The 18325-nt window shown below is 38.9% G+C and overlaps 1 protein-coding gene across 12 annotated transcripts in view; it reads left to right on the top strand.

Moving 5' to 3' along the window:
• RGS22 (regulator of G protein signaling 22) overlaps nucleotides 1-18325 on the top strand; it is a 150628-nt gene that overhangs the window by 33817 nt on the left and 98486 nt on the right. For 11 of the 12 annotated variants that reach the window (XR_004279568.1, XR_004279566.1, XR_004279565.1 and 8 more), the window contains 7 exons: nucleotides 852-937; nucleotides 1674-1842; nucleotides 5368-5497; nucleotides 7675-8293; nucleotides 10333-10494; nucleotides 13566-13740; nucleotides 14607-14740. Coding sequence is in view for 6 of the 12 variants with exons in the window: in XM_032316101.1 (XP_032171992.1) it covers nucleotides 852-937; nucleotides 1674-1842; nucleotides 5368-5497; nucleotides 7675-8293; nucleotides 10333-10494; nucleotides 13566-13740; nucleotides 14607-14740 (1475 nt within the window). In the remaining 6 variants the exon portion in view is untranslated. The remainder of the gene's footprint in view (nucleotides 1-851; nucleotides 938-1673; nucleotides 1843-5367; nucleotides 5498-7674; nucleotides 8294-10332; nucleotides 10495-13565; nucleotides 13741-14606; nucleotides 14741-18325) is intronic. The other variant, XR_004279567.1, reaches the window with a different exon arrangement.

The following is an 18325-nucleotide window of genomic DNA, read 5'->3' as shown; positions in this document are numbered from 1 at the left end:
CTGCTTCTCCAGCTGGCTTCCCGCCTTTGTTCTCTGGGAAAACCTTCACTGTTTTAGTGCCCTGGTGCTCTCCCACAGAAACCTGAACTTGGGCACTGCACTCTACTACTATTACTTAGTGAATTATCTGTAAATTCCTTAAAGACACTTCCTTCCTTTCTTCCTCCCTCCCTTCCTCACCCGCTTCCTTCCTACCTTACAACCTTCCTTCCTTCCTGATTTTATTTACTTGACAGAGAGAGAGGGAGCAGTAGGCAGAAGGAGAGGGAAGAAGCAGGCTCTGCACTGACCAGGGAGCCCGATAGTCTTGATCCCAGGACCCTGAGATTGTGACCTGAGCTGAAGGCAGAAGCTTAACTGACTGAGCCACCCAAGCCCCTCAGGGCCTTATCTTTCTTGCTAACCTTGGTATTCCCAAATAGTGCATGGGGATGTTAAACAGTTAACCAAATTTTCTAAAATTGGAGGGACAGGGGACTGTCATGATCACAGTGGTCTTATCAAGTGTTCTGGTTAGCTCTTTTTCTGTTTGTGATTTTTTTTTTTAATCAATTCTGCAACTGTGCAAATATGGAAAGTGACTTTTTTTTTCTCACATCTCTTCCTTCAGTAGGTTACTTAACTTCTCTGGATTCAGTTTGTTAATGTAAATGGGGCTAATAGTTGATGCAGGGTTGTTGAGAGATTAAGCAAGTAGTGGCTTCAAATGTGTGATTCCAAGGTCCTTGCTCTCTCTTGTGAAACAGAAGGTTGACGCAGGGCTCCGGGTAATACTACTCTAGTGACTAGGTCTTGACTGTACTGAAATGTGATTTTCTTTGACTCTTTCTTTTTCACTTGTCCTCTAATAGTGTCTCAGTCGTGAAGAAGGTATTGAGTGGATCAAAAAAGAAAGACTTCCAGCGTTCCTGGAAAGTGATTGTTACTTTGAATACAGGTATTGTAGTCCCATCAACAAACCTAGTTTTTAATTGCCTGGGTTTTTTTTTCCCACCTAAAATCATTTTTATGTACTTTCTTGATAAAATTGTATACTTTTAAACCCACTGGAGTTTGTATCCCACCTGATATAGTATGTGAGTGATAGAGCGTTTGTAAAAACCACTTAACTTTTCCAAAGAGAACTCACAGGAATAGTTCTTAATAAATGTACTTCAGCTGTGCTATTTGATCATTATGTTTTAAAAATTATCTACTTATGGATGTTAAGGAGGGCACATATTGCATGGATGGTGTGGTGCACAAACAATGAATTCTGGAACACTAAAAAGAAATTAAAAAAAATAAAAATTAAAAAAAATTATCTACTCGTGTTAATGGTGCAGGCTGTTAAAAAACAAATATAAGTATGTCATAAAAAGGCATGTCATAGTGGATCAAGTTTTTCTTTTATATTTCCTGACTTAAAATGTGTAAATACCTAAATGTTTTGAAATTTTACTGAAATTTGACCTATACTTAGAATCCCATTTTAAAAATCAAGTAAAATAAAAGAGTCATTATTAGTTAGTAGTTCTGTGAATAAGCCATTAATTGGAGCAGATCCTAAGAGAACCATTGTGCAAAGTGAGGAGATTGACTTGAAAATAAAATAAAATTTTAGGGTTTTTTCCCCCCTGAATTCTACCATCTTTGAAACTTATTTCAAGTTTTGTATGATTTCTAAAATGCAGATTAGCCAAATTGGTCTCACAAGTGAGATGGAGTGGATCAGGTATGAACTTCACACTCAGTGCAGATTTTTCCCCGTGGGTCCTGAAAAAACCAGCCAGCCCACCACCACCTGTTGCTGAAGAAGAGAATGTTATCATCATGAAAAAGTTCTACATTTCTCTTGGCGAGGTAAAAGTATGAGTGTTTCTTCATGACTTGGCACTTCAAGGAGACTTCTCATTTTAGGGATAAGAATTGCATTTGTACCACTTGAACAGGGGAAGTGATTTCAAGTACTTCTAAGGCAGTAGCAAAACTTTTTTTTTTTTTTTAAAGAATTTATTTATTGATTTGACAGAGAGAGATCACAAGTAGGCAGAGAGGCAGGCAGAGAGAGAGAGAGGAGGAAGCAAGCTCCCCGCTGAGCAGAGAGCCCGATGCGAGGCTCGATCCCATGACCCGGGATCATGACCTGAGCCGAAGGCAGGGGCTTTAACCCACTGAGCCACCCAGGCGCCTCAGTAGCAAAACTTTTGTGGAGTTATGCTGACGCCTTTGCTCTGCACTTGTTCACTCGAAATGTAATTGGTATTATTATCATCATGTGTATAGAGGAACAAATGAAAGATTGAATAATAGGCTCAGAGTCACTCAGGAAGCAAGGAAGGGTAACTTGAATTGTATCCATGGTTTCATTATTCATTCCAAAATTGTCATTGTTTGGAGTCTCTAATTTTTGTACAAAATGATGATAAATTGGGTCTTCTCCTCCCTATTGTCAGGATTATTCCTCAGCAGTAAAAGGCATGACCCTTTCACTGTTATCAGATAAATTTGTCCTCCGTGAAGAAATGTTGGGTTGGTATGGGTGCATTGGAAGAGATCTAACCTAGAATCAAATGCCTTTCTGGAGAGTCATGTTGTAGTGAAAACCGTTGTTTGATCTCTGGCCTCTAATTATCAGGCCTTCTTTCTGGGAACACATTTCCTATACACAGCTCTGTACAAAACCAGGAATTGCAGATATGTGGCCCATGTGTTGCTGCTCTCTTAGCTTCCATTCATGACAGACATTGCTAATCAATCACGGCAATTTTCCTGCTGAGCTAAGACTTGGCTCCAAATTCTTTTCAACACAGCCCTCTAGGCAAGCACTTCCAATTGATCAAAGATGTCATACAAAAGGAAAACCATTTACCATCTCTGTTGGAATATATAGACTTAACCTGTCTTACCTGACCATTTATTTTCATGCGTAGTTCCTATTTAATTTTGTAGTTTGGCATTTCTGTCATTAGTATTTGGCAAAAGTGTTTGAAATTTTGCCAGTTGCGTTATTTCCACTGAGTTCATGCTGGGAATGTACTAAAAGCATATCTCTCTTTATACTTATTTTTAAGTATTTTTTTCTTATGTATTATAGAAATGTCAGGAATGTCATAAAAAATGTACTGATAGTACAGGTCAGTAAATATACAACAGGAAGAATCAATCTTGGGAAATAAGATCTGATTCTTTACATGTAAATTAAATTGAATGTAAGAGTAAGATTTAAACTAGTTTACTTTTGGTATTTTCTGTATGAAAAAACAATTCTCTCCACTTGATTGACGCTTTACCTATATCCTTTTTTTTTTTTTTAAGGTTTTATTATATGAGAGAGAGAGAGAGAGTGAGCACAAGAGAGGGTAGGGTCAGAGGGAGAAGCAGACTCCCCACTGAGCAGGGAGCCTGATGTGGGTCTTGATCCTGGAACTCCAGGATCATGCCCTGAGCCAAAGGCAGTTGCTTAACCAACTAAGCCACCCAGACACCCTCTAATATACTTTTTAAAAAAGATTTTATTTTTATTTATTTATTCTAGAGATAGAATGAGGGGTAGGGGCAGAGGAGGAGGGAGAGGGACAAGCAGACTCCATGCTAAGCTTGGAGCCTGACATGGGGCTTGATCTCACGACCCTGAGATCATGACCCTAGAGGAGATCAAGAGTTGGTTGCTCAACCAACTGAGCCACCCAGTCGCCCAACTGATATTTTCTTAATAGCTTTTGAACTTGGAGGACTCAAAATTATTTGAGTCCCCGAATCATTTAAATCATGACTATGGACAAAGATTAATCTTTATGTTGATAACTGTTAATATTTCTTTGAGTCTTCGTTATACCACCTAAACACGAACAATTGACTCATCTCCTAAACATATTAAGTGGTTGTCTGACTGACTACTTACGACTTCTCTCCTAATTTTTACTCAGCAATCTTTTTTGCCAAGTTGAAATAGCATGGACTTTTGTATATTGGCCTCTCTCAATTCCCTGACAGGTCTTCATTATTTTGGCCTTCTCAGTGCTTAGGATACTGCTTGGAAGAGAGTAGTCACTCAATAAATATATGCTGAATGAACATATTTAATAATAAATTTAGTAATTTATCATTTAATAAATTAATTTAATAATAAATGCCTTGGTTTTATTTTAAAAGATTATATTTATATATTTGAGAGAGAGAGGGAATGAAAGAGAAAGAGGGACCCAATCCTGGGACTTCAGGGTCATGACCTGAGCCAATGGCAGTCGCTTAACCACCTGAGCCACCCAGATACCCAAATGACTTAGCTTTAAAGGAAGGAAAAGAGAGAACAAAAGGAAATTAGAATCTTTCAAAGCTTTTATCTATGTAGAAAACCTTACTTCTAAGAGGGGCAGTGACTACCTAGGTGACACTTTTCATTTCTCTCTCTTGCTTTCTGATCTCCTTGTGTGGCCCAACTTGCCCTGCTAATTCTGTATCACAGTCAGAGAACAATACCCATTCCATTTGAGGCCTGCCTCTTGTGCGAATTCCTGAGGTGAAGGGCCAACCTGGGGACAACCTATCTGGAGAAAGGAGAAAGGAGAGTAATGCTGAGTAATGCTGGACGCTCCCCACTCTGCTTCTGTTGAACAATCTGGATTATCTTAGAAAGATTGTGAGGACATTACTGAGAGAGGCAGGCATAGGAATCTTCCCAGGACAGCTGAGAAACAGGCTTCTCAGGACTGGGATTCTGGAAGCTGAAGGTCAGCTGGGGAACTGGGTCAGCTGGCTCGAGGGTGCACAAAGCGAAGGAAAAATTGAAGGCTCCGTCCAGGGTCAGGTGGAGTCAGGAATCAGTTGTCAGGAAGCCTACAATCCAAGCAAAGCTGGGAAAACAGTCAAAGGCGTGGTTCATTGAGCCTGGTGGGGTGGGGGTGGTTCAGTACTCCTGAGAGTAAGTCTGTGATATTAGGTGGTAAAAAACACAGAGCCAGATCAGACAGAATTAGGGGCAGGAAATAATTGGGAAGTTATAAATGTGGGAGTAGCTGGCAAAAGATACAGCCAAGAACCGAGGAGTCAGATGACTGCCAAGACAGAGTGGGATGGCATGACCCTCTAATGCAGCCAGGAAGGAGGGCTGCATGCCTCTGGTGGAAGAGTGGAGAAGGCGGTAGTGAATACTGGGCTCCTTTTTACCTTTGGTCATCTAATATCCAGATAATCTGAGTTGAAATTTCCTTCCCATTAGTCTCAGGTAATGAACTTTTTTCTGTACGGCATTCTTTCCTTCCATGGCATCATTTTCCCTTTCATGTTGTACTATGCAAATTTAACGTTCTAAGGACGACTCGAGGTCTGCGATTGGGAGAACACGGCTAATCTCAACGTTAAACAAAGGTGCTCCTTTCTTCCTAGGCCTCCTATACTCAAACAAAAGATTGGTTTGCCTTAGCGAAACAGAGTCTGCAAACAGCATCCACGTTTTCATTACCAACTTACGTAGTCCACAGCAAACTGGAAACTCCGGTTGTTTCATCTGTTTCTGGTAAGCAGAAAGGACAAGAATGATTTCAGAACTCCTTTTCAAATCTTTGCTTATTGTTCTGCTCTCTCAGTACAACACGTGGTGGTGGGGAGGAATCTCCATTCCTACCCCCTACCCGCTTCACTTTCTACTGTTTTTATCTTTAAAGATTTATTTGTTTGAGAGAGAAAGAGAAATCGAGCTGAGGGAGGGGCCGAGGGAGAGAGAGGATCTCAGGCTGACTCCCCCTGAATGCAGAGCCCAACGTGGGGCTCCATCTCACAACCCTGAGATCATGACCTGAGCTGAAATCAAAAGACCAACACTTGACTGACTGAGCCACCTAGGCGCCCTTTTACTGTTTTTTGAGAGGCAGCTTGACATGGGAAGAAGAGAATGGGTTTAAAGATTTATTTATTTATTTGTCACAGAGAGATATTAAAAGCAGGCAGAGAGGCAGGCAGAGAGAGACGGGGAAGCAGGCTCTCTGCTGAGCAGAGAGCCCAATGTGGGGCTCAATCTCAGGACCCTGAGATCATGAACTGAGCTGAAGGCAGAGGCTTAACCCACTGAGCCACCCAGGCAGCCCAAGAGAATGGGTTTAGATGGGTTAATGCTTATTAACCATGTGACTTTTGAAGTTATTCAGAAAGCCTTGCTTTTCTCATCTGTAAGATGAGAACAATAATACACTCTACATGTCTAGAAATGGCCTAGCCTAGTGCCCCGTCCCTCATAGGCAGTTAGTAAATGTTTGTCTTGTCTTTACTTCCTGTGACAGTTTACAGATTCTTATTATTAACTATTTGAGTTTACGTGGGTGGAACCTTTCTCTTTTCTTGAAAGCATGTAGTCATTCATGCAACTTGAGTTTTCCTTCTGAGTTCAGACTTGTTTTTCTCCTTGAAAAACAGGTACATTTCTACTCTGGCGAACTTTTGTGGACAATACCAACTTTTCATAGATACAGAAGGAAACTTGCAGAAATGGGTATCATCACCATGACATTGCTAGAGGAAAAAAATCTAGCAATGTCATTCAGGAGAGGAACTTAGCAATTCACTAAATTCTTACCTAATTCTTTTGACAAGTGTAACAACCTCTGAAGACAATAAATCTGGGTTCTTTAGAGCTGAACCTAAATCTGGGTAAAGAGGAAACTACTCTTCTTAGTTGCAAATAGCTGAATTTATAAGTTTCTTGCTGTTTCCCCCAAAGAGTAAAGGAGAGCAAAGATCGTGAAGATGATGAAGAGGAAGAGGAAGGGTAGCAGGAGCCTGGTGAACAGAAACACTAGCCTTGCTCTCTCCCTCCGCTTCTGTAGGGTTGAGTATACCCAGCATCGATTTGCAAAAGTCTAGTCTCTTAATACTGGGGGGGACTTAGTATCTTCATTTTCAATACAAATTGTAATAAAACCCCTCCAGCTCATTGGGATTTGAAACCTATTACTGAGAAGATGGCCATTGAAGTGGAATGCAGATGACAACAGTTTTCCTGCTGTCTGGCATTTCAAGTGGTAGATTTGCCGCGTGGAAGAAAGCACTGACATCTAATATTTCACAATTTCTAATGAAGGAGAAAACAGGAGCTAAAGACTCTGTTTTTAGAAAGAGTATAAAACAGTCCATTTGTATTTATAAGCCTTCATAAGTACCTTACGCCATTTGTAATTTTGATGGTAAGTTGTAAGTATGATAGTAATTGAAGCTTTCTGATAAAATAGTGAATTTTGAAAATTACTGATATTTCAGACTCTAGTTCTGATCTGTTCATTGATCGTCTAATTTTATTTTACCTTCTAGCATGACATATTAGAATACATACAATTGTTTAATGTACTCATTCTAATTGTTTAATAGATTTGGCCTTTACATATTGACATTCTATGTCAGCCTCAAATATGACATTTTAAAAGTGCATAATGTCTTCTTGAAGATCTTCTGTATTAGAGATGTCAAGTTTTTTGTTCATCTGCCACCATTATTCACTTCCATGTCCAAGGAAGACATGGCCAGTCCTGCTGGCAGTTTATTCTCTACGGTATCAAATGTGGCTTCAGAACTTTCTGTCATGTACACTTTCTGTCACGACCCGTGCCAAATCCACTGACCATTCTGGCTCTGCCCCTTTTAGTTAAAAATAAAAGCAACTTTGTATTCATATCTGATCTAATAGCCCTTTACGATTTCATGCAGACAGCTTTTTCTTTGATGATGGAATTCACCCAAGGACAAAAAGGGACTCATCTGAATCCGTTAGATTAACTTCTCGTTTCGAAGAAGACGACGACATGGGCTCCATCTCTCTACAAGACACTCCTTCTCAAGCCCTTTTGAGAATATACCTTGAGAGGCAACAGGATGATGATGAAAGCCTTACATTGAGTTTCTCAACATGGGAGGAATTTTTAAGATCTTATATAGCCTTTATTTTGAGAGTAGCAATTCATCAAATTTTTGAAGAGCCACTGATAGAAAGCCCAGATTATATAAACTTCAACAAGGTAACAGAAGTGGTGCTCGAGGAGGGTTTTGAGCCTCTCTTTGGCAGAAATATTTTGTTAAGTGAAACATTTCAAATCACAAATGAAAAGTCAAAAGAGATGTTAGAACAATCAAGTTCAAAGAGTGAGAGCATTGGACCAGAAACCAGGGCTGACTGGTGCATGTCTCACAAAACCTATGATATTGGCAATAGAAAGGAGTTTGAAAGATTTAAGAAATTTATAAAAAATACATTAGGAGAGAGATATTGGTCATTATGGATGGATATCGAGAGGCTGAAAGTTCTTAAGGACCCTGGAAGACATCAAAGGTATGTCTAGTTTTACTTTCAATGGTTTTTTCTTTTTTTTTTTTTTAGTTCTGGAATATTAGTTTACTTCCTAAAGCACCGACAGAAAGCCTGAAATAGAAATAAAAATGTAAATTATACGTTTAGAGGAATGAATAATAATATTCATTTTATTATAATAATAGTAATTTTATTACTTCTGTGATTTCATAATTTTCCGATGCAAATAAAGGTAGCTGTTTGGGTTTACATAATACTTCTTCCCATGGATTCTAAATCTGCTTTCAAGTCAATCATTCTGTTTTATTTTTATAACACTGTAGTGATAAACATTTTTGTAGAAAAAAAACATTTTTTTGTTATGGCTTCAGATATCTTATATAAAAGATATCTCCAGATATCTTTGAATCTGGCTGGCTTCAGATATCTTATATAAAACGCTGGCTTCAGGGGCGCCTGGGTGGCTCAGTGGGTTAAAGCCTCTGCCTTCGGCTTGGGTCATGATCCCAGGGTCCTGGGATCGAGCCCCGCATTGGGCTCTCCTCTCAGCGGGGAGCCTGCTTCCTCCTCTCTCTCTGCTTGCCTACTTGTGATCTCTGTCTGTCCAATAAATAATAAATAAAATCTTTAAAAAAAAAAACCGCTGGCTTCAGATATCTTATATAAAACGTACCTTATGCCATGGTTAAGAGACTGCTGTTCCTAGCAACCTGCTCAGTTGACAAATCTCATGATCTTGGGTGGAATGCCACTTCGACAGACATATCTGAATAAGGTATTTCCTAGATACACGAGATATCCTCTAGAGAGCCTCCTGGTTGTCCGATGCGTCCAGGTCCTTGTTTGGCTATCCCATGTGCTTTAGATCACAGTAAGACTTAACAACCTTAAGAGGACTCTGCTTTAGGGACGTTTTTCTCCTGACTCTGTTCTCCTTTCTGCTCTGAAGCAGATCAACTACAGTAGGTTGCAATTCCTAGGAAGGGTTTGACAGGGTATATACTAGTAACTGGGTTATTCCACTTATTTCAGTGGCATGCAGATCATAGAGCTCATTGTTGTACATACTTACAGGATCAGGGGTTACCCTATGGTTGATTCTGCAACCATGACTTCTGCAACCATGACTTGATGGATCATGGAGGAGAAAGCCACTACCACTTTTCAGGATGTATTAGGGAAGTTATATGCCAGCAACCTATATAAATTCTTCAGGATCAATACTGTTTTAGTTCCTATTGTTGCTGTAGCAGATTGCCACACATGTAATGGCTTTTAAAGCAACGGAAACTTATTCTGTTACAGTTTGGAATTAGGAAGTCTAACATGGGTGGGCAGGGCTACATTCTTTCTGGAGGCTCTAGGAGAGAATCCATTTCCTTGCTTTTTCTGGCTTCCAGAGGTCACCTACTTTCCTCCATCTTCAAGCCAGGAACGTAGCATCTTTTCTCTGACCTCTGCTTCTAGCCTCACGTCTTTTCTCAATGACTCACCCTCCTGCCTCCATCTTAGAAGGACCCTTGTAATTACATTAGGGCCATCTAGATAATCTAGAATAATCTTCTCAAAATCCTAATTGCAGTGGGACACCTGGTGGCTAGGATGGTTAAGCCTCTGCTCAGGTTGTGATCTCTAGGTCCTGGGGTTGAGCCCCGTGTCGAGGCCTACACTGGACTCCCAGTTCAGTGGGGAGTCTGCTTTTCCCTCTGCCTATCCCCTGTTCATGCTCGCTCTGTCCGCTCCGCCCCAACAAATGGATAAATAAAATTCTTAAAAAATATATCCTAATCACATCTGCAGAATGCCTTTAACCATATAAGGTAACATTCAGAGCTTCTGGGGATTAGGACATGGACATCTTTGGAAGACCATTGTTCAACCTACCAAAAATACTCTTCCTTTTTCCATAATTGTAAGAAATAGTTTTATCTCCACACTGGTACTCCCATAACTCGGTGTTGGTTTTGAGATAGTTCATTACTTATCTGAAACATTTTAGAACTGAAAACATTTGGCTTGTTGAATGTCATAGCAATGTGTGTGGGTTTATTTTGTTTTAGACATCTTGAGAGGATGAAAAAATACTATCTGGTAAGCAATGGAGATTGCTACCTTTCTACAGAAATATTATCAAAACTTAAGCTGCTGGATGCATCTCAGTGGAATGAAGAACACTTAAGAAATATTCAGACTGAGGTTGTAAAACCCTTACTTCTATATTGGTAAGAAAAATAATGTGAATCAAACTTAATTGCTTTAAATTTTTCTAGGCGAGTTACAAGTTACACTTTTTTGTCTTACTGATTTATAATTTATGGAGATTTAAAATGATAAGATTATTCTATCTTTTGCCTTCCTTGAAGTCAGTCAGAGAAAGATAAATACCTTATATTTCATTCATATGTGGAATTTAAGCAACAAACAACCGTTTCATGAATATCATGAAGCACATACTTATGTGACCACTACGTGGGCTGGGAAAGAAAACATTGCCAAGACCCTTGAAGGTCCCTTATCAATCACAACATCCTCACTCCCCCTTGGAGGTAACCACTATCCTGACTTTTGTGATTATCATCCTCTTACTTTTTTTTTCTTTTTTTTTCAGAAAAAAAGTTTTTTTTAGATTTTTATTAATTTATTTGACAGAGAGAAAGAGTGAGAGAGTGCACAAGCAGGGGGAGCAGCAGGCAGAGGGAGAAGCAGGCTGCTGGCTGGGCAGGGATCCTGATGCAGGACTCTGGGTCCCAGGACTCCAGGATCGTGACCTGAACTGAAGTCAGACACTCCACTGACTGAACCATCCAGGCACCCCCTCTTACTTTTCTTTATAGTTTTACCAACCATATATGCAAATAAATACCTAAGCTTATACTTATTGCTGCCTATTCTATGACTTGATATAAATGGAAACATGTTGTATGCATTCTTTTGTGTCTTCTCTCAACATTACACTTGAGAATTGTCTGTAATTGTGTTTAAGAGTTTTATTGATTTTCATTGATGTATATTGGTATTCCACTTATTGAATATATGATAATTGCTATTTTTGTAAACATTTAGGTTGTTTCCTACTTTTCACAATTAAAAGCAGTACTGTAATGTATATTCTTGTATACATATCCATTTTTCTATAGCAGTTGTACCCACTTATGCTCTCATCAACAGAATAAGAGAGTGCCCATTGCTGTAAATCCATGGTGACATTTAACATTGTCAGACTTAATTTTTGCCTATGTGTTTGGTGTGTCATTGATGTCCTGTGGTTATAACTGGCATTTCCCTGAGTTCTAATGAGGCTGGTAATCTTTTCCATGATTGGTCATTTGGTCATTTGGATTTCAATTTTCATGAATTGCTTATTTATCTCATTTGCCCATTCTTCTATTGGGATATATACACACACACATATGTTTATACTCACATACATACACATACCATGTTGAATCCAGTTCATTTGATGGTATTATGTGACAGATACCTTCTCCCACCCTCTAGAGTTTGAGAATTAAGATGTGTACAGTGTATATGAGAGCTCATGTGGTGGAAGCATGAAAAATAATACAACACCAGTTTTTAAAAATATTTTATTTATTTGTACCACAATATTTGATGAATTTACACAGTGGCTAATAAAAAATTAATGCTATGAATGAAATAATAATTATGCAAGATTATAATGGTGGGGCAACAAAGACTTATGGGGGTTTATATGAGTATAGTAGAATGATGGACATCAGAAAATTGAGACACTTAGGTTTTCTGATCAGCACATGTCTGCTTTACTAGATGAGGACCTTATAGATATTCCCACTTACTGGTTGACACAAGAGGTCATTTGGGGTATTTCCAAGTCTGCAAGTAAAGGTTCTGAAATATAGTTAGGATGACCACCCAGATCTGTACAGTGTTCTCTCTGAATTTAAAGTAATTATGAACTTTGGATTTTCTTCCACTCCCAGCCTGTGTTCACATCAGGGCAATATCTGCTTTCTTTCTATTTTAAAGGGAGTTTCTTGCCAGGACCTGAAATATGGAGAGAAAATTCGTCTTTGGGCTGTAGCATCAGGGGGAAAACCTGGTCTAAGTTGCAATTAGCATCAGGCCTGACAGCTGAGGTTAACTCTATAGCCAATAAAAAGTTAGCTCACAGACTAAATACCAGGATAGCCATCCAATTAAGCGTGGCCTTGACATTGTGCCAAACATTCTTTTTCTTGGGCTTCTGGAAGTAGTGTTGGTCTGTCATTTATATAAATTGTTGTAAAACTAATTCTTATCTTTAAATTTAAGGCTTGAAAATAGAACGTATGAATCAAAATCCACTTCAGTTGTGTAGTTAAACATTATTAAAATGTTTGTATATTTTAAAATGTGAATTTCATCTACCAGTTTTTTTTATTATGTTCAATTAGCCAGCATATAGTATATTGTAAATTTTTGTTGTAGTGTTCAACGATTCATTAGTTGTGTATAACACCTAGTGTTCATCCCAACATGTACCGTCCTTCATAAACATCATCCTCCCAGCGCCCTGCCTTCTGTAACCCTCAGTTTGTTTCCCAGAGTCCAGAGGCTTTCATGGTTTTTCTCCCCTCTGATTTCTTGCCATTCAGTTTTGTCTCCATTCCCCTATGGTCCTCCGCTCTATTTCTTATGTTCCACATATGAGCGAAACCATACGATAATTGTCTTTCTCGGTGACTTATTTTACTCAGCATAATCCCCTCCATTTCCATCCATGGCAGTACCAATGGTGGGTATTCCTCCTTTCTGATGGCTGAGTAGTATTCCATTGTGTATATGAACCACACCTTCTTCATCCATTCGTCTGTTGAAGGGCATCCCAGTTCTTTCCACAGTTTGGCTATTGTGGACATTGCTGCTATGAACATTGGGATGCATGTGCCCCTTCTTTTTACTGCTTTAAAATGATCACAGGTGCATTTTATGTTCATTTTACTCGAAACTGAAAGTTATTTTAAAAAATTCCTTCATCAATAGGTATATAGATTTCTTTTTCTTATCAAGCAGATAGTAATTTGAATGTAGTTTTATTATTTTTTTCCTAATGTATATCACCTCTTTGAGTGAGTGTGATTTCAGGCAGTTGATATATCATAGAAAAACATTTTTTTTAAAGGTGAGGCAGCAATAAAAAAGTGGGAATTTTTCTAGAAAAAGGATTTTGGTAAGACATAATTGTGAGCATTGGCATTCTAGATTTTGTAGGCTTTCAATTTTTGAGGCTTATTGCCTAGCTTAATCTTAAATTTGTTTTTCCTTTGACTAGGGCACCAAGATTCTGTGTTACTCATTCATCCTCAGTGAAACATGCTAGTGCTGAACTGAAATTCTGGCACCTCCGTCAAGAGAAACCAAGGAAGGATGTTGACCCTTTTCCACAAATGGCAACCCTCTTGCCATTAAGACCTAAATCTTGTATTCCACAGATATCTGATATGCAGGTCAGGTAGACATTGATACTTTGATCTCTTTATTAAGTTTATGATAAAATATCCATGCTTGTGTTTTGTGCACTAATACTTATGTTAACTTTTTGGGGGGTTGTTATTAATGTACATGTTGCAACAATTATGCATTAGGAAAAATCCATGGTCTGTTCTCTACCAAGCAGCCAAAGTGAGCCTTTAAAAATATATGACCAGGGCACCTGGGTGGCTCAGTGGGTTGGGCCTCTGCCTTCGGCTCCGGTCATGATCCCAAAGTCCTGGGATCGAGTCCCGCATCGGGCTCTCTGCTCAGTGGGGAGCCTGCTTTTCCCCCTTTCTCTCTGCCTCCCTCTCTGTCTACTTGTGAACTCTCTCTGTCAAATAAATAAATAAAATCTTTAAAAAAAAATATATATATATATGTATGACCAGGTCACTCACCTGCTCAGAATTCCCTAGGGGCCTCCTCTCTCACTCAGAATAAATCCAAGGTCTTTACACAGCTAAACACATCCCTGCTGTCCTCCTGGCCTCATTTCCTGTCTTCCTGAACCTCGTCTACTCCAAACTCACTGGCCTCTCTCCTGTTTTTGGAACACACGAGGCAAAAATCTGGAAGTGGTGCACTTGCTGTTCCCTTCACTCAGAGCACTGTTCTTCCAGATATCCATGTGGCATGTTCCCCCACTTACTTTAGGTGTCTCTTTGAGCATCACGTATGAGTACATGTGGGTAGGATGACCCAGATGCCCTCCACCACTGTGCAAGCTCACAAAACAAATTTAAGGTGGATGGGCAGAGCTATGCTTTAGTCTCCGGCCTTTTCTTTTTCCCCTTCCTATGGCTCATTTTTCACTTTGCGTATTATTTTAACTTTTTAGAAAGAAGAGTCCAATTTATTACAACGTCCTAAATCTCCCAAGAAACCCCCTCGAGTAAAAACAGCAGTTCAAAAACCGTGGAGGAGCAAGTCTTTGTCTCTAATTTCTTCGAAGGGCAATGTGACTGAGAAAGGGTAGGTACACCTTTGTATGTGTCAAGTGTTATTTTGCAATGATAAGATTTTTGAGGAATTGAAAAATTAAATAGAAATTAAAACCTGAATACACTGATTTTTTTTAATAGGAGTTCCTTACATTTTGGTGATCGGTATTAGAGTCATGCATACTCTGAATTAGGGGCAGAACTCCTGAGACTAGTCTTTTGAAATAAATGGTGCCTCTGATCTCCGCCCTCTTATGAGCTGTATGGTCAAAGGCTTCTGAGATTTCCCTCCAGTTCCTCCTTGGCCTTATTCAGTAGTTCAATATTTCTCAAACTTGCAAACTTCTAAGACTCTCAAGAATTTTGTCATTACTTAAGACAGCATATATTACATTATTCATTTAGATTTGCCCACATACATACTCTTTTCACTGTTCTTTATTTAAAATGGGATTTTCCTTCAACCTAAAAAAATACCCTTTGGTGTTAACTTTGGTGTGGAATCTGCTGGTCCATTAATTTGTTATTTCACTTTTATTCCTTTTTTTTCCTTTGAGATAAAATTCATATGACATGAATTTCACCATTTTAAACTTATCTTTAATTTTTTTTTTTAATTGTAGACTGCACCAAAGGTCGGCCTGAGGTAAAACTTAGGGTCTTCTTAGGTCTTTTCTACTATGTGCTTTTTCCTGGACATGTGTGGTCTCTTTCTAATTTTTTCCTGCATATGCATTTTGCTTTTGAATGTTCTAATCTTTCATGTCTGGCTTCTGAAAGGAGGCAAAAGAGAAAAATGAAGTAAAAAGGGCAATGTTTCTTTAAATTCCCCGGAAGTCACTTCAGCCCGAAGGGGGCTGGGCTTGCCACCAAGAGGAGAGGAGCAACCCCAGGGGCCACGTGCCTCTTCTGCACCTCTTTGATCTGCAGCAGCAGAGATCAGAGCTCAGATCCCTGAGATTTGGTAGACAGGGTCCTTTCTGCTTGCCCTGACTCTTGCAGAACACAGACACAGCCGTCTGCCACAGGGCTGGGGGTAGGGGAAGGTTAGCTGTTGCGGTTATGCCAGCAACTCTAATTGACCAAAATGAACCACAGTTTACTCTCCAAGCCTTCCTCTGGAAGTTGAAAGCCTTGAGCAAAGACTCCAGAGTTCCAAAATAGTTACTTTAGATCCTCCCAGTGAAACTGTGATCTGGTGGGGAAGCAGGTTCCTGGTACTTCCTACTCTGATATCTTCCCAGATTCCTTGCCTCTGGGAATTTTCCTTCCTCAGTGAGTTTTGGCCCCATAATTCCTTTTTAAAATTTTATTATTATTATTATTATTATTTTTAATTTTTTTATTTTTTATAAACATATATTTTTTATCCCCAGGGGTACAGGTCTGTGAATCACAGGGTTTACACACTTCACAGCACTCACCAAAACACATACCCTCCCCAATGTCCATAATCCCACCCCCTTCTCCCAACCCCCCTCCCCCCAGCAACCCTCAGTTTGTTTTGTGAGATTAAGAGTCACTTATGGTTTGTCTCCCTCCCAATTCCATCTTGTTTCATTTTTTCTTCTCCTACCCACTTAAGCCCCCATGTTGTATCACCACTTCCTCATATCAGGGAGATCATATGATAGTTGTCTTTCTCTGCTTGACTTATTTCGCTAAGCATGATACGCTCTAGTTCCATCCATGTTGTCGCAAATGGCAAGATTTCATTTCTTTTGATGGCTGCATAGTATTCCATTGTGTATATATACCACATCTTCTTGATCCATTCATCTGTTGATGGACATCTAGGTTCTTTCCATAGTTTGGCTATTGTGGACATTGCTGCTATAAACATTCGGGTGCACGTGCCCCTTTGGATCACTACATTTGTATCTTTAGGGTAAATACCCAGTAGTGCAATTGCTGGGTCATAGGGCAGTTCTATTTTCAACATTTTGAGGAACCTCCATGTATTATTATTATTATTAATTTTAACTCGAATGTAGTTAACTTACAATATTATACTAGTTTCCACATATATTAGTCTATAGTGATTGAATAGTTACATGTATTACTCAGCGCTCACCAGGGTAAGTGTACTCTCCATCTTCTTCACCTGTTTCACCCATCCCTCCCCCATAATCATCAGTTTAATCTCTGTAGTTAAAGGTCTGTTCCTTTAGTTTGTCTCTTTTTTCCCCCTTTTTTTTTTCTTAAATTCCATATGTGAGTGAAATCATGGTATTCGTCTTCCTCTGACTGACTTATTTCACTCAGCATTATATTCTCTGGATCTATCTGTGTTGTTGCAAATGGCAAGAATTCACTCTTTTCTATAGCTGAGTAATATTCATTGTAAATATAAACCACCTCTTTTTTTATATTGTCAGTTATATTACCTTTTTAAAAGTTTTTTTTTATTGTAATTCTAGCTTAGTTAACATACAGTATTATATTAGTTTCAGGTATACAATATAGTGATTCAGCAATTCTATACATTACTCAGTGCACATCATTATAAGTGTACTTTTTATTTTTATTTTTTTTTAAAGATTTTATTTATTTATCAGAGAGAGAGAGGGGGAGAGAGCAAGCACAGGCAGACAGAATGGCAGGCAGAGGCAGAGGGAGAAGCAGGCTCCCTTGCTGAGCAAGGAGCCCAATGTGGGACTCGATCCCAGGACGCTGGGATCATGACCTGAGCCGAAGGCAGCTGCTTAACCAACTGAGCCACCCAGGCGTCCCTAAGTGTACTTTTTAATCCCCAACACCTCATTTCACACATTTCCCCACCCACCTCCCCTCTGGTAACCATCAGTTTGTTCTCTATAGTTAAGTATGTGTTTCTTGGTTTGTCTCACTCTTTTTCTCTTTGCTTGTTTGTATTGTTTCTTAAATTCCACGAGAGTAAAATCATTTAGTATTGGTCTTTCTTTGACTGCCTTATTTTGTTTAACATTATACTAAGTTCTTCCATGTCATTGCAAATGGGAAGATTTCATTTTTTATGGGCAAGTAATATTCCATTATGTATGTATTCCATATTTTCTTTATCCATTCATCTAATGATGGACACTTAGGCAGCTTCCATAATTTGACTATTGTATATGTACAATATACATACATGAATTAGTGTTTTTGTATTTTGGGGGTAAATATCCAGTGGTGCCATTGCTGGATTGTAGAGTAGTCTAATTTTTAACTTTTTGAGGAAACTCTGTACTGTTTTCCACAGTGGTTGCACCAGCTTGTATTCTCACCAACAGTGAAAGAAGGTTCCTTTTTCTCCACATTTTCACCAACACTTGTTTCTTGTGGTTTTGATTTTAGTCATTCTGACAGGTGTGAGGTGATATTCATTGTAGTTTAGATTTGCATTTCCCTGATGCTGAGTGACGATGAGTATCTTTTTATGTCTGTTAGCCATCTGTATGTCTTCTTTGGGAAAATGTCTGTTCATGTCTTGTGCCCATTTTTGAATTGGACTCTTTTTTTTAAGTTTTGAGTTGTATAGGTTCCTTATATATTTTTGATACCAACTCTTTATCAGATATATCATTTGTAAATATCTTCTTCATTCAATAGGCTGTTTTTAGTTTTTGTTGGTTGTTTTTGTTTTGTTGTTTTG

Source organism: Mustela erminea, chromosome 16, assembly GCF_009829155.1.
Source record: "Mustela erminea isolate mMusErm1 chromosome 16, mMusErm1.Pri, whole genome shotgun sequence".
NCBI classification, from domain to species: Eukaryota; Metazoa; Chordata; class Mammalia; order Carnivora; family Mustelidae; genus Mustela; species Mustela erminea.
The sequence above is the reverse complement of the archived record's forward strand: the minus strand, read 5'-3'. Positions and strand labels throughout refer to the sequence as shown.